The sequence below is a fragment of the Primulina eburnea genome, chromosome 4 (assembly GCF_022965805.1).
Source record: "Primulina eburnea isolate SZY01 chromosome 4, ASM2296580v1, whole genome shotgun sequence".
Classification (NCBI taxonomy): Eukaryota; Viridiplantae; Streptophyta; class Magnoliopsida; order Lamiales; family Gesneriaceae; genus Primulina; species Primulina eburnea.
Window position 1 is genome coordinate 8,105,704 of NC_133104.1, and position 14,208 is coordinate 8,119,911.

At 44.0% G+C, this 14,208-nt stretch overlaps 1 protein-coding gene across 1 annotated transcript; it reads left to right on the top strand.

Annotated features, from left to right (window-relative positions):
* The first annotated feature begins 13,350 nt into the window (after positions 1-13,350).
* LOC140830848 (protein SENESCENCE-ASSOCIATED GENE 21, mitochondrial-like) lies at positions 13,351-13,852 on the top strand. Its single transcript, XM_073194370.1, has one exon. The coding sequence runs from the start codon at positions 13,432-13,434 to the stop codon at positions 13,675-13,677; it is 246 nt and encodes an 81-aa protein (XP_073050471.1). The 5' UTR covers positions 13,351-13,431; the 3' UTR covers positions 13,678-13,852.
* Positions 13,853-14,208: the final 356 nt, after the last annotated feature.

Genomic DNA, 14,208 nt, shown 5'->3' on the forward strand with positions numbered 1-14,208 from the left:
ACAGAGTGTTCAAACCATTTCTTGACAAATTTGTTGTGGTATTCATCGACGATATTCTAGTATACTCGTCAAGTGTGGAATACCATAAAGAACATCTTCGTCTCACCCTCCAGAAGCTGAGAGAAAAGGAACTTTACGCCAAGTTAAAGAAATGCGAATTCTGGTTAGAGAGCGTCGCATTCTTGGGACACATAATATCAGCAGCAGGAGTATCGGTGGACCCTAAGAAAGTAGAGGCAATCTCAGATTGTCCTAGACCAAAGAATGTGACAGAAATTAGAAGTTTCTTTGGATTAGCGGGCTATTACCGAAAATTTGTTGAAGGATTCTCTTACATAGCAATACCTCTTACAAAACTTACACAGAAGAACTCTAAATTTCAATGGAGTGAAGATTGTGAGAAAAGCTTCGAGACTTTGAAAAAGTAATCCTAGCGTCACTTTCAGCACAACCTTGTCTTCGAGAGACAATCAAGATGAGTCAAGATAGAGATTTCGCTTTAGTGAAACTGAAAGAGCAAGCCAAAGAAGGAAAATAACAAGATTTCGAGATAGACAACAAAGGAATCTTGTGGATGAAAGGATGATTGTGCGTACCGGACATCGATAACCTTCGGCAAGAAGTAATGTCTGAAGCACATAAGTCAAAATTTTCAGTTCATCCTGGCAGTACCAAGATGTACAGAGATTTGAAGAAAAATTTCTGGTGGAGTGGAATGAAGAAAGACGTGGCAATGTTTGTTTCTAAATGTCACGTGTGCCAACAAGTCAAAGCAGAGCACCAGTGACCTGGTGGACTTCTTCAACCATTAGAAATCCCCGAATGGAAATGGGAACATATTTCCATGGATTTTTTCGTTGGCTTACCCAAGTCGAGACAAAGTCGTGACGGCATCTGGGTAATCTTAGATAGACTCACTAAATCTGCGCATTTCTTAACCGTCCGCATGAACTATAATTTGGACAAGCTAGCCACATTATACATAAATGAGATCGTACGATTACACGGAGTTCCAGCTAGCATATTGTCAGATAGAGATCCGAGGTTTACATCTCGTTTTTGGAAGAGTTTCCAACAAGCAATGGGAACTAAGTCACTCTCAGTACCGCTCATCATCCTCAAACCGACGGCCAAACGGAGAGGACAATTCAAACTCTTGAGGATATGCTGAGAGCTTGTGCTATAGATTTCAGTGGTAATTGGAGCGAACATGTGCCCTTAATCGAGTTCGCGTACAATAATAGTTACCACAGCATCATTGGAATGGCACCATACGAAGCTTTGTATGGACGCAAATGTCGATCACCACTGTATTGAGATGAAGTAGGGGAAAAAGTCGTCGTTGGACTCGAACTGATCCAAGAAACAGTGGATAAAGTTGCTATGATCAAAGAGCGACTAAAAGCTGCACAAAATTGACAGAAAAGCTGGGCTGACCTGAAAAGAAGACCTGTGGAATTCGAAATTGGAGAAAAAGCATATGTGAAAGTGTAACCCATGAACGGTGTAATCCGATTCAATAAGGCTGGGAAACTAAATCCCAGATACGTAGGACTTTTTGACATTCTAGAGAAAGTGGGAACACTTGCTTACAGATTAGCACTTCCCCCTAATATGTCAAGGATCCATAATGTTTGCCACGTTTCACAGTTAAGAAGATATATTTCCGATCCTAGTCATAAACTTGAAGCTGGACCACTGTTGGTTGAGAACAACCTAAATGAAGAGCTGAAATATGAAGAAATTCCGATTCGAATTGTGGACAATAAAGACCAAGTACTGAGACGACGAACTATTCCATATGTCAAAGTACAATGGTCCAACCACACCGAAAAAGAAGTTACTTGGGAGTTGGAAGAAAAGATGCGAGCACAATATCCCGATCTCTTTGCAGATAAAGTATAGCCAAGTTTCGTAAGTTTCGAGGACGAAACTTTTCATAAGGAGGGGGGATGTGAGAACCAGAATTTCCAGAATTTCAGTAGCAAAAGCATTTCAGTAGCAATGCGAAATTTCCAGCATAATATGATATTTCAGAAGATGGTATTTTCCAGCAGACAAAATCCAGCAGACAGAATCCAGCAGCAGAAGAGCGAGAAAGCAGCAGCAGTAGAAGAACGAGAAAGCAGCAGACAGTTACTAGTTCTGTTCAGGACTTGTAACTAAAGCATTAACATGGAATTAAGGCTGTTAAATGCAGATCATGGCCATTAATAGGGAGCCTAACAGTCAGATTGTGGCCTATAAATAACACCTCAAGTCTCTGAAATTGGTGTTACACAAATCCTGAGTTATCTCTTGAATTTTCGAGTTAAGAGAGTGCTGAATTTCGAGTAGTAGAAACCAATAGCGAGAGCAAGCATATTTCCAGACTTCAACTGAAACCTCTAAGCAAATTACTGTAACTGGGCTTACGTATAAATATCTTGAAAACTCTTTGATGATTTCTGTGTTAAAACAAAGTATATTCTTGATTCCTGATATCTGATTTTAAAGCACTGAAACTTAGTGAACTAATGGTAGGAATATATATTCTGAACATTACTGATTACTGATTACTGGCCTCACCCCTTAGAGGAGAGAACATATAGGGGACTGATATCAGTTTAGCCATTAAATTCACGAACGTGCTCAGTGCTTACTTGTTAAAATACTGATTACTGATTTCTGAATACTGAATACTGAATATTGATTTCTGTTATGAAAATAAGAAATCATGTATATTATTCGTATTACTGTTTCTGTACGAAAATGACTTCGAAAATTGGGAGTTATTCCCGCCCCCGCTTACTGAGTGACAATCATATCACTCACCCACCAAATCCATCTCAGATAAGAGCGAGGAGGAATAGTTAGAAGAAGAAGAACAACATCAGTTCTGGGGCTGGTGAAGAAGATCGTTATTGTACTCAGTGCTGATTTATGTAATTAGATTCCGCTGCATCTGTTAAGACAGTATTATGTCTGGTTTTACATTTCCGCTGTAAAACATTTATCAATGAGTTTGTATCAGACAATGATTATTATGAATAAAAGACTGGTTTCTGAATTTTGTACATCTGAGGCTTGTTGTTTTCGAATGTAAATTGGAGAGCAACGACGGTGTCAACTAACCCTCGTCCCGGGGCGTGACATACCGCCGACGCCTCCACGTTGCAGACTATGTGGACATCTTTACTCATGAAGGTGTCTAAACATTGATGCTCAAAAAGGAGATGAAGATCCTGGAGGATATAGCAGGTTCTGATAGCTTCGGCAAGACCTCCACCGGAACTCTAACTGGTTGGTTGCACAAATGGAGGATTGTCGTTGAGGACGAATATCTCCGTGTACTTTCTGCTCATTTCTTTTAACGAATAAAACGCCTCTTTCGTTTGCTCTTGCTTATATTTTTGATAAATGACAAAACCAAATTAAATGAATGTAAATAAGAATGATAAAATGAAATATCAAGACCTAATACCCCCAAGCTTAAGATAAAATGCTAGGGCTTCCAATATCTCGGTCTGTAAAATGATATGCCGGTGCCTCGAATCTCCCGGTCTACAAAATGATAAGCCGGGGCCTCGAATCTCCCGGTCTATGATGTGATAAGCCGGGGTCTCGAATCTCCTGGTTTATGATGTGGTATCATAATGAAGCACGAATCATCATTAAACTTCCGCCGAAAAACGTTTCATATTCCGAGCTGGATCAGATTGACGCTTCGATAACCGTTCATGCCCTTTCGTTTGCTTAGCTCAATTTACGAGGGGCATCCTGATCATCCACGTGTCTAAAATCGACGGTCGTGATTAACTCTTCTTTTGAATAATCGAGGAAACGTTTCGACTGGTTTGAGAACCTTCGACTTCTTCCACATTGAATGACGCTCGCCTATAAATAAGATGGTAGAAATGCAAGGTGACCCTCAATCCAAAATGTGGAGTTCAAGTAGTTCCAGCGCTTGCAGCAGTACACATGTCCTAGTGACTAACGCAATGCATCCTCATCTGGAGGAACTAAAGAAGACAATTGAAGAGTTCATCTAGGTGAAGGTCATGACCGTGTGGTACAAGGTTCAAGACCTGAATGACACCTACCGCAATGGTCTCACCCCTACTCGAGCACAAAGAGCAAGAGCGAGGAAGTATACCCGAGAATTTGTAGTAGATCGAGTTACAGATCTGGCTAATGATGAAGTTCTGCTACATATGATGCTGTGGAAAGAATGGCATCAGTTGAACAAGAAAATGACTGCTGAGTCCTTCGTCAATCTCCGGATTCATGAGTTGACTAACTGGATAACTGAGTGGCAAAATTTTGTATCTTCGATAATGGATAATATATCTGTTCGCCGATATTTCCTCTAATAAAAAGAAATTTTTATTGATGTATATTGCCTCCTTACTTTTTTGTGAATAGATATATGTGGATTTATGCGAACTAAGACAACAGATACGCGATAAACCGTAATATCCAGGTCCTTAAAATTGAACGTCGGGTCCCTGTAGCATACCCGCTTAAAATATAATGCCGGGGCCTGGTACCTCCCGGGCTCAAAACATAATGTCGGGGCCTCAAATCCCCCGGATTATAAACAAGATGCCGGGGCCTCACACTACCCGGACTTATAGATCAAACGCCGGGGCACCAGGTCTCCCGGGCTACAAGATAAGCTTATCGGGGCCTCAAAATGTCCCGGCCTATTGACGTGGCGTCATAATGACGCGTGCCCTTCCATTCCAACGGTCAGTAACGTTTCGCATCCCGAGGAGTCGATAAGCTTGACACTTTAATAATTGCACGTGTCCCTTCGTATACTTACCAATTTTCGAGGATCATCTAAACCATCCGATCTGATGCAAATCAACGGTAGAGATCCAGTCCCTCCTTTTATAAGTAGTGGTCCACCTGTTCTGTAGAAATCATTTTCAAATTCGAATTTTCAGCGGAGCTCTTGCAAAATTTCCTCTCGTTCTCCGGCGCACAAAATCATTCTCTTCCGGCGATCTCCCCATCGTTTTTTCCTACTTACTCGTAAGTTCTTCTTCTCCAAAATGTCTAATTCAACTTCTTCTACGTCAGGAGCTAATGCGCGAGGCTCGCCTAGCGACGAGTCCGCCGTGCTGCGCTCTGATGCCTCTCAGTCTCCCCCCCGCCGCTCTATTACCCATCCGTCTAAAAAACCAGTAGCCCACCAAACTAGACCATCATCTTCTTCTAAACCCCCCAGTTCTAGTCACTCCCGAGCTTTTGCCCAAAAGAAAGGTAAGGGTAAAGATCGGGCCCTGGGCCCTCCTCCTACCGAGGTCCCATGAGTTCCTTGGTTCTCTTCCTTGGGCAGCACATTGCGCTCAGGGGCAGATGAGGAACTTCGAACCTTGGGCAATATTCCTTCTACTCTTTCTATTTTGATACCCGGGCCTTCTGATAGAGCCAAAAACCCTCATCCCGGGTACACAACTTTCTTTCGGGATCAGATTAGGAATGGTCTTCGATTTCCTGTCCATCCTTTTTATATTACGGTTGTCAAGTTATTTGGTGTACCAGTTAATCAATTTCACCCTAATTCTTTCAGAATCATGGCTGCCACCTATGTTCTCTTTCAAATGAACAATTTTCTCATCAACCCCCTCATCCTTCACTACTATTTCTCTTGTCGGTTTGGGGATAATGCATTTTCCCTGACCGCTCGACAAAATACCCGCTTCCTTGATGACATACCCTCTTCTCAGAAAGGGTGGAAAGGAAGATACTTCTTTATTCAACTTCCGAGTCCTCTTCCCTGTCTGACATGTTTTCTTTCTTCCCTTCCCACACAACCTTCCCTTCCCGACACTTATAAATTCGAAGAGCTCTTCCTTGTTAGCTAAGATCTGGTGGAAGGGCGTAAATATTCATCCTCCACCCTTATCTCTGATGAAAACTTGACTACTTACGGGTTGAGTCCCCGAGCTGAGGATCCCGAGGACCGTGTAATAGATGAGGTGGCGGGCTCGGGCTCTCAACCCGGTAATTCTCTTCTCTGCCCTGTCGCTTATCTCTTGTCTACTCCTCAATTTGCTTAGTCTTATTTCTTTTCTATGCAGATAATTCCGAGATGCAGACAACTTTGCTAAGAGACGGGCAGTTGAGAAAGCTGCCCGGGAGAAGGATCTTGCAGCTCACCGGGCAACCGCTGAAGCAGAAAAAAAGCAGGCTGCAGAAGAGGCGTCCCGGAGAGTCAAAGTTACCCGGGAGGACCCTCCCCGTGATGACACCTCCCGGGTGATGGCTGAGACTTCAGAAGAGACTGAGGATCTCGTACCTCTCAGAAGCCCCTCTGAGGGTGACCAGGGTACTTCTCGTTCTGCCCAATCCCTTCCTCCCCCACAGTCTACTGAGGCCCCAATCCCTGAGCTCCCTTCGACTAACATTTTTTTCGAGGGAGCTACTGCCAGTGGTGCAAAGCGCTTTAAGCAGATGCTCAGTCCTGCTGAGGCGATATTTTTAAAGAGTGTTCCTGCTAGCGACAGGTTTCTTGAGGGATCAAACCGGCTTTTCTCTGTAAGTTTTTCTCCCTCTTGTTTTGCATTTATACTTGCATATTATTCCTAACCTTTGTTTTCGTTCAGGCCGCTCAAATGATAGTCTCGGCTTTTGAGGAGGTGGCTGCAGTGGCTACCAAGACAAATAGGCAAGCTCGGATGACTCAAGAAATCCACGACCAACTTCGAGGAGAGATTGCCCGGGCTGAAAAGCTGCATGAGGAGAAAGTCACCGGTCTCATGGCTTCCTTGGAGATGGCCAATCAACAATTGGTCTCAACTCAGCGTGCTCAGGACGAAAGTTTGGCTCGAGAAGAGGCCTCTCAAAGGCAAATTGCTTTCCTGGAGTCCCGGACTCGCTATCTCGAGGAAGAAGCCACTCTGTAGCAACACCGAGTCGTAGCTGCTGAAGATAAGCTCAAGCTCTTCCAAATTACCCAAGGGAAATGGAAGACTGTTTTCCTTCGATCTTCGGATTTCCAAGCGACTGTTGAAGACAGATCGTATAACTACTTCAAAGTCGGCTTTGAGAAGTGCCGGGAACAGTTTGAAGAAGAGGGCTTAATCCCGGCAGACAAAGAGGGCTTCCCGGACATATACAGAGCCATCGACTCCCTTCCCAAGGACGATGCTGCTGATAAGGAGGCCGAGAAGACTCCCGAAGAGGTCGGGGAGAAATCTACTGCAGAAGATCTGGCATAAGATTGTATCTTTGTATTCCCGTACCTTTCTTTTGTAATTCTTGCCTCCGGGCTCTTTAGTAATGAGACTTTTACTTTTTTGTGTGGTTTGCAATTTATCTTAAGAAATACTTAGCAACCTGTCTCCCAAATATCCAAGATATTAACAAGTTACCAGGAATTTTTAAGTGTTAAGAACTAATCGGTAATTTCACGTGAGTACCCGGGGTTTACATCCATATAAGATAAAAGGGAACCCCTACTCAACGATCAACCAAGTTGCCAAGAATTTTAAGCTGGGCTCAAAGAGAGCACATCTCGGACTCTAAATTGGTCGAGGTGTGGTTCCCCGAGCCAGGGTGTAGTGCCCTGGACTTTTAAGAACCAAGGTGCGGAGCTTTGGGTCGGAGAGCGTGTCCCGGGACTTTTGAATGGTCGAGGTGTGGTTCACCGAGCCAGGGTGTAGTGCCCTAGGCTTTTTAGAACCAAGGCGCGGAGCCTTGGGCCGGGGAGCATGTCCCGGGACTTGTGAATGGTCGAGGTGTGGTTCCCCGAGCCAGGATGTAGTGTCCTGGGCTTTTTAGAACCAAGGTGCGGAGCCTTGGGTCGGGGAGCATGTCCCGGGACTTGTGAATGGTCGAGGTGTGGTTCCCCGAGCCAGGGTGTAGTGCCTGGGCTTTTAACTGTTTCTTCCGGAACCTAGGATACAATAATATAACACTTATGAGAAAAACAAATCTTTCATTTATCTCTTCAGCAAATTGATTACATCCGTTAGGCATAATACTGCTTTAAATTAAATACATTCCAAGGTCTTTTGATAGAGCGTCCTTGCGCATCTTCTAAATAAAAAGATCCTGAGCTGACCCTCCGAGTAATTTTGTAGGGTCCTTCCCATTTAGCCTCCAATTTCCCAACATCCTCAGCAGGGTTGACTTTTTTCATGACTAAATCCCCTACTTGAAAATCTCGGACTCGGACCCTCTTATTGTAAGATTTCATAACTCGACCCCTGTATGCTTCCATTCAGATGAGCGCTCGGTCTCTCTTTTCTTCAATTAAGTCCAATTCCATGGCTCGGCTTTGGTCATTGTCGTCCGGGTAAGATTCTACTCGGGAAGAAGTCTTCCCAATCTCAACTGGAAGGACTGCTTCAGAGCCATATACTAAGCTGAAAGGTGTTTCTTGAGTAGGTGTCCGGGGAGTATTTCTGTAGGCCTAAAGAACACTGGGTAATTCTTCAACCCAATATTTTCCTTTGCCTTGAAGTCTTGTCTTCAGTGCTTGTACAATAATTCTATTGACAACTTCTGTTTGACCATTTGCTTAAGGATAAGCAACAGAGGTGAAAGATTGGGTGATCTTCATTTCCTGGCACCATGACACAATTTCTTTGCCCTGAAATTGTCTGCCATTATCTGAGATTAGTCTTCTGGGCACTTCAAACCGGCACACAATATTTTTCCATAGAAATTTTAATACTTCCTGCTCAGTAATTCTCGCCAAGGGCTCAGCTTCTACCCATTTGGAGAAGTAATCAACTGCTACTAACAAAAATTTTCTCTGAGCCCGGGCAGTTGGGAAAGGACCCACTATATCCATGCCCCATTGATCAAAGGGACAAGATGCCCAGATAGGCTTCATGAGAGTGGCTGGGCTGTGCTTGAAGTTTGCATGGTGTTGACAGCCCTCACAGGTTTGAACCACCCGAGCAGCATCTTGATTAAGGGTTGGCCACCAAAAACCGACAAGCATTGTTTTTCGAGCCAAAGACATTCTTCCGAGGTGCTCAGCACAACATCCTTCATGAATCTCTCGGAGTACGTAATCTACCTCTTTCTCAGATAAGCATTTTAAAAGAGGTCCCTGGAATGATCTTCTATACAAAATATTATTTAAGAGAACAAACCTGAGAGCTTGTCTCTTAGTTTTCTGAGCTTGGGTTCTGTCCTCGGGTAGTTCATCTCTTTCAATGAACCTGATCAAAGGTGTCATCCAGGAGTTTTCTGGTTCTGGTGTCATTTCCTCCTCCGTTGAGAGGATCCAACGGGAGACATGCAAGACTTCCCGGGTGCCTACTTTTGATAATGAAGCGGCCATTTTTGCCAGAGTATCTGCCTCGCTGTTCTCCTCCCGGGGTATTTGTTCAATACTCCAATCCGCAAAGACTTCTGCTCGGGTTTTGATGAGCTATAGATATTTTAGTATCCTATCATCCTTAGCTTCATACACACCCTTTATCTATTGAGTGATGAGTTGCGAATCAGAATACAGAATAATCCGGGAAACACTGACTTCTCGGTCAGCTCGGATTCCAGCTAGCACAGCCTCGTACTCGGCCTCGTTGTTGGTTACTCGGGAATCAGTCCTCAGTGTAAGTTTAATTTTTTCTTCCGGGGGAGATATTATTACAACCCCTACTCCGCACCCCGCAAGGTTAGATGCCCCATCTACAAATACTCTCCATATCTCCTCCTCGTTGGGCTGGACCATCTCAGATAAGAAATCCGATAGAGCTTGTGCTTTGATAGCTACCCGGGATTTGTATTCAATATCATACTCCCCCAACTCTACTGTCCACTTGATCATTCGCCCGGATACTTCAGAATGAGTCATGATTCTGCTAAGAGGGCTATTGGTGAGAACTACTATTTGATGTGATAAGAAGTAAGGCATTAGCTTCCGGGCGGTCATGATCAAGGCCAAAGCAATCTTTTCCACTTCAATGTACCGGAGCTCGGGCCCTCTTAGAGCATGGCTGACATAATAGATAGGCTTCTGACCAGAACCTTCTTCTTTGATTAAAACTGAGCTGACAGCATACTCTGTAGTGGATAAATATACGAATAATTTCTCCCCGGGCTCCGGTTTTACTAATATAGGGAGCTCTGCAAGATGGACTTTCAAGTACTGGAAGGCCTGCTCACATGTATTGTCCCATCCAAATTGTTGGGCCTTTCTCAAGACTTGAAAGAAAGGATAACTTCTATGTGCTGACCGGGAAATAAATCGAGAGAGGGAAGCAATCCTCCCGGTCAGCTTTTGCACTTCTTTGACAGATCGGGGAGATGGCATGCCCAATACAGACTTGACTTTCTCCTGATTTACCTCGATCCCCCTCTCTGTCACCATGAATCCCAAGAATTTCCCACTCTTTACGTCAAAAATACACTTGGCAGGGTTAAGATTGATCCCATATTGCATGAGAGCGACAAAAATTTCTTCTAGATCAACAATAAAACTGGTAACCTCCCGGGTCTTGCCCAAAATATCATCCACATAGACCTCCACGTTCCGCCCCAACTGCTTTTCGAACACTTCGTCCATCAGACGCTGATAATTAGCCTCTGCATTCTTCAACCCGAAAGGCATTACAATATAACAAAATGTACCTCCCGAGGTGACGAAGCTGGACTTTGTCTTGATCACTCTTGGCCAGGGGAATTTGATGATACCCCTGGTACGCATCCATGAAACTCAGCAATTCATAGCCCGAGGTGGAATCCACCAGCTGATCAATCCTGGTCAGAGGATAATGATCTTTGGGGCACGCCTTATTTAGATCGCGGAAGTCTACGCACATACGCCACTTTCCCGTAGATTTGGGCACCAAGACCACATTGGAGAGCCACGTAAGGAATTGAATTTCCATAATATGTCCAGCCTTCAGGAGCTCTTTTACTTGCTCATTAATGACTTTGTCCTTTTCAGGACCAAAGTGCCTCTTCTTTTGCTTTACCGGGTGAGACCCCGGGAGGATGTTCAACTGGTGCTCCGATATTAAGGGAGAAATCCCTGTAAGCTCCTGCTGGGACCAGGAAAACACATGGATATTAGCTTTCAAACAGTTAATTAAACTAACCCGGGTGGATGTGCTGAGATCCCGAGCCACCCGGATTTGTTGGCCTGGCCCAATTTCTACCGTCTCCTGCTCTTTTTCTGCTACAAAATGCACCTCCCTCTTCTCCACCATCCTTCCTCCTGTCTCATCCACTTTAGCCTTCTTCCCTTCCCTCTTGGACTTGCTCTGATCCGCCCGGACCGCCTCCACATAACACTTCCGAGAAGATGGTTGGTCTCCCGTTACTTCTCCTACCCTGTCTCATCCACTTTAGCCTTCTTCCCCTCCCTCTTCTGTTTCTGAGCTTCCTCCATATTGATGTACTTTTCTGCCCGGGACAACAGGTCCTCAAAATCCCCGGGCACCTTTTTTGTCAGTGATTTGAAGAATTCACCCTCTCTCAAACCCTGGGTGAATGCAGTAGTCTTGGTTTCAGTGGAACAAGTGGGGACGTCTAGAGCCACTCTGTTGAACCTTCTAATATAAGCCCTTAAACTCTCTTCTGGGCTTTGCTTTACTTTAAAAAGACTAAAAGCAGTCTTTTTGTACTTTTTACTGCTACTGAAATGGTGTAAGAATATCTTCTGGAAATCCTTGAAGGAATGTATGCTTTGAGGGGACAAACCCTCAAACCATCTCTGAGCTGAGTCTACTAGAGTTGTCAAGAACACCTTGTACTTGATTCGATTAGTTTAGCAGTGCAACATGGCCATGTTCTCGAATCTGGCCAAGTGCTCTTCCGGGTCCGCATTGCCATCATAATCTTTTACTTTGGCAGACTTGAAATTTTCGGGAAGAGGTTCCCGGACAATAACATCAGCAAACAGGCACCCTCTTGCAGCAACCCGGGTAGTGCTCCGACTCTCTAACTGTCCTTCCAAGACCTTCATCTTCTGCTTCAACTCCTTCAACTCTTCTGCCGTAGTCGGGGCTTTTGACCCGACGCTATAATCCGCGTTCTCTCCAGTCACTTCCTCCTCCTCCCTCAGTCCCTGCTCCTGCTCCTGTTCCTGCTCCTGTTTCTGCTCGGGCGGTGTAATGTGCCAAGAAACTTCCTTTCTGGCCATAGCTTGAGCTATTGAGTTGGTCATTATTTTCTTGAGTTCCTCCTGGGTCATGGTTACGAGATTTTGTCCGGCGTTATTAACACCAACCTGTCTCGAAGCTTGTCCCCCGTCCTCCTGGGCCCGGGAATTATCCTGGTCCGTTCTTATAGTACGAGCCATATCAACGTCTCGAGCTCAAAGATTTCCCACAGACGACGCCAATGATAAGATCTCGTTTATATGGGTGGGTCGGGTAAGGAGCTCCAACGGATCAAATCAACAATTTGTAATGTTTGGGAATTTTGAGTGAAGATAATGACTTCGATAGCACCTGCAAACAATGAAAAGAACTCGTGAATGGGCGCTGGAGGGGTGTCCGACGTAGCCACTCCGATTCTAAAGTCAGCAGGTTGAAAATGATGAACACAAGCAATATTTGAGAGATAATATGTGTAATGCCTAGAGTTCGAAGGTTTTTCAGAATCATTAAATGACATTAATACCTGCTATTTATAGTAGAGGAATGGGTAGTTACTTCGATTTCCGTGTCATCTACTAAGTCGGTTTACCATACTAGCTTCTGATAACTTCTCGGACACTCCAAACCCAAGTTGTTCTGACAGATTGAATTGCCTGTATTAATCACACTCGAGTGCGGTTCATTTCTCGAGATGGTACCGTTCTCGAGGTTGCCCAAGTGATGGTGTAACCGAGAACTCTGCCCGGGAAGATGAGAAGCGCTCGGATGGTTCCAGGAGGGCCCGGGCTGTTGGTAGAGAGCTCGGGTAAAGACATAAAGCCAGAGAGGAGAAGACTTGCCCGGGTCTTCAGGAAGCTTATCCTGCACATGGGTCACGACCTTGGGTATCCAAGTAACAAACCGAGTTAATGTCGACCCGGATCCTAATGGGGGTATCACCAATGAACAAAGTTAGCAGCCTAGATAAATGAACTAGAGAAGGAGTGAAGATGCAGTTAAATATATGATTTTAAAATGCAATTGGCGTAAATATTTGTTATTTTTGCAATAACTTGTATTTTGTCTTAGTAATGGGTAAATATGGTATTTTGGTTGAGCCTATTTGCAAAATCCAAGTTGCAGAGTTTGAGCCACAACTTTCCCAAGGGATAGAATGATTGGGAGACAAAAACAAAAACAAGAAGTTTTCAAAGTTTCGTTGAACATTCGGAGAACGTACCTATACAACTGTGACTCGGCCCGTAGGAAATTCCCCCACTACTTCCTTCTCCTCCGTATAAATAATCTGCTTGCCTTCTTGTAAATTTCACATTAAATTCCATTGCTGAAATTTCCAAGTTAATTACTTCATTTCTCGATCGATTGAAAAAAGACGATGGCTCGTTCTTTCTCCAACGTTAAGACTGTGTCTGCTTTGATTTCCAACAAAATCTCTGTTTACTCCGTGGGTGGTATGTCAAACGGCGTGAGGATGCTAAAGAATGAGTCCGAAGAACCCACCAAGATCTCATGGATTCCGGACCCCGTTACCGGATATTACCGACCGGAGAACAAATCCCAAGAGATCGACGCCGCCGAGTTGCGGAGGATCCTCATCAAGGACAAAACCAGACAACACTAATTAGTTCTGTTACTTGAGACCACCTTTTGATCACAAGGTTCCTGAGAGTTGGTAGAATTTAAGGATTTTCTTGATTTTGATGCGCAACGCTCTTTGTTGTGGCAGTTTGTCTTCGTTGGAAATTTTTTTACATCAGAATATGAAAATAAACTTGTTTAAAGGAGAGTTTCAATTAGTACTTCGTCTCAGTTCTTATGCTCTTGAATCTTTCTGATTTCTTGTTTCTTGCAATGACTACCAAATCATTCATGAGTAAAACTCCTTGAAATTGATTGGTAAATAAAGTAATTAAAATGGGTTATGAACCAACATAAATTACCTGAGAAATACGAAAAAAAAAATTAGAAATACATGAGAAGGTGCCGAGAGTATTTCTGGCCAAAACCCTCCGACACCCGAAAGATAGTCTGATGTATCCCGTGGTTAGGAGTAAGCACGGATCTTTCTCCTTAATTTGAACTCGTGTCTCCTTCGATGTTGTGGCATTGATGATATCCGGATGAATCGGGTATGAAATATGCAGGCAATACA

Bases quoted from the DNA above. Each gene is read 5' to 3' on its own strand.
- LOC140830848 (XM_073194370.1), top strand. From the start codon at position 13,432: ATGGCTCGTTCTTTCTCCAACGTTAAGACTGTGTCTGCTTTGATTTCC.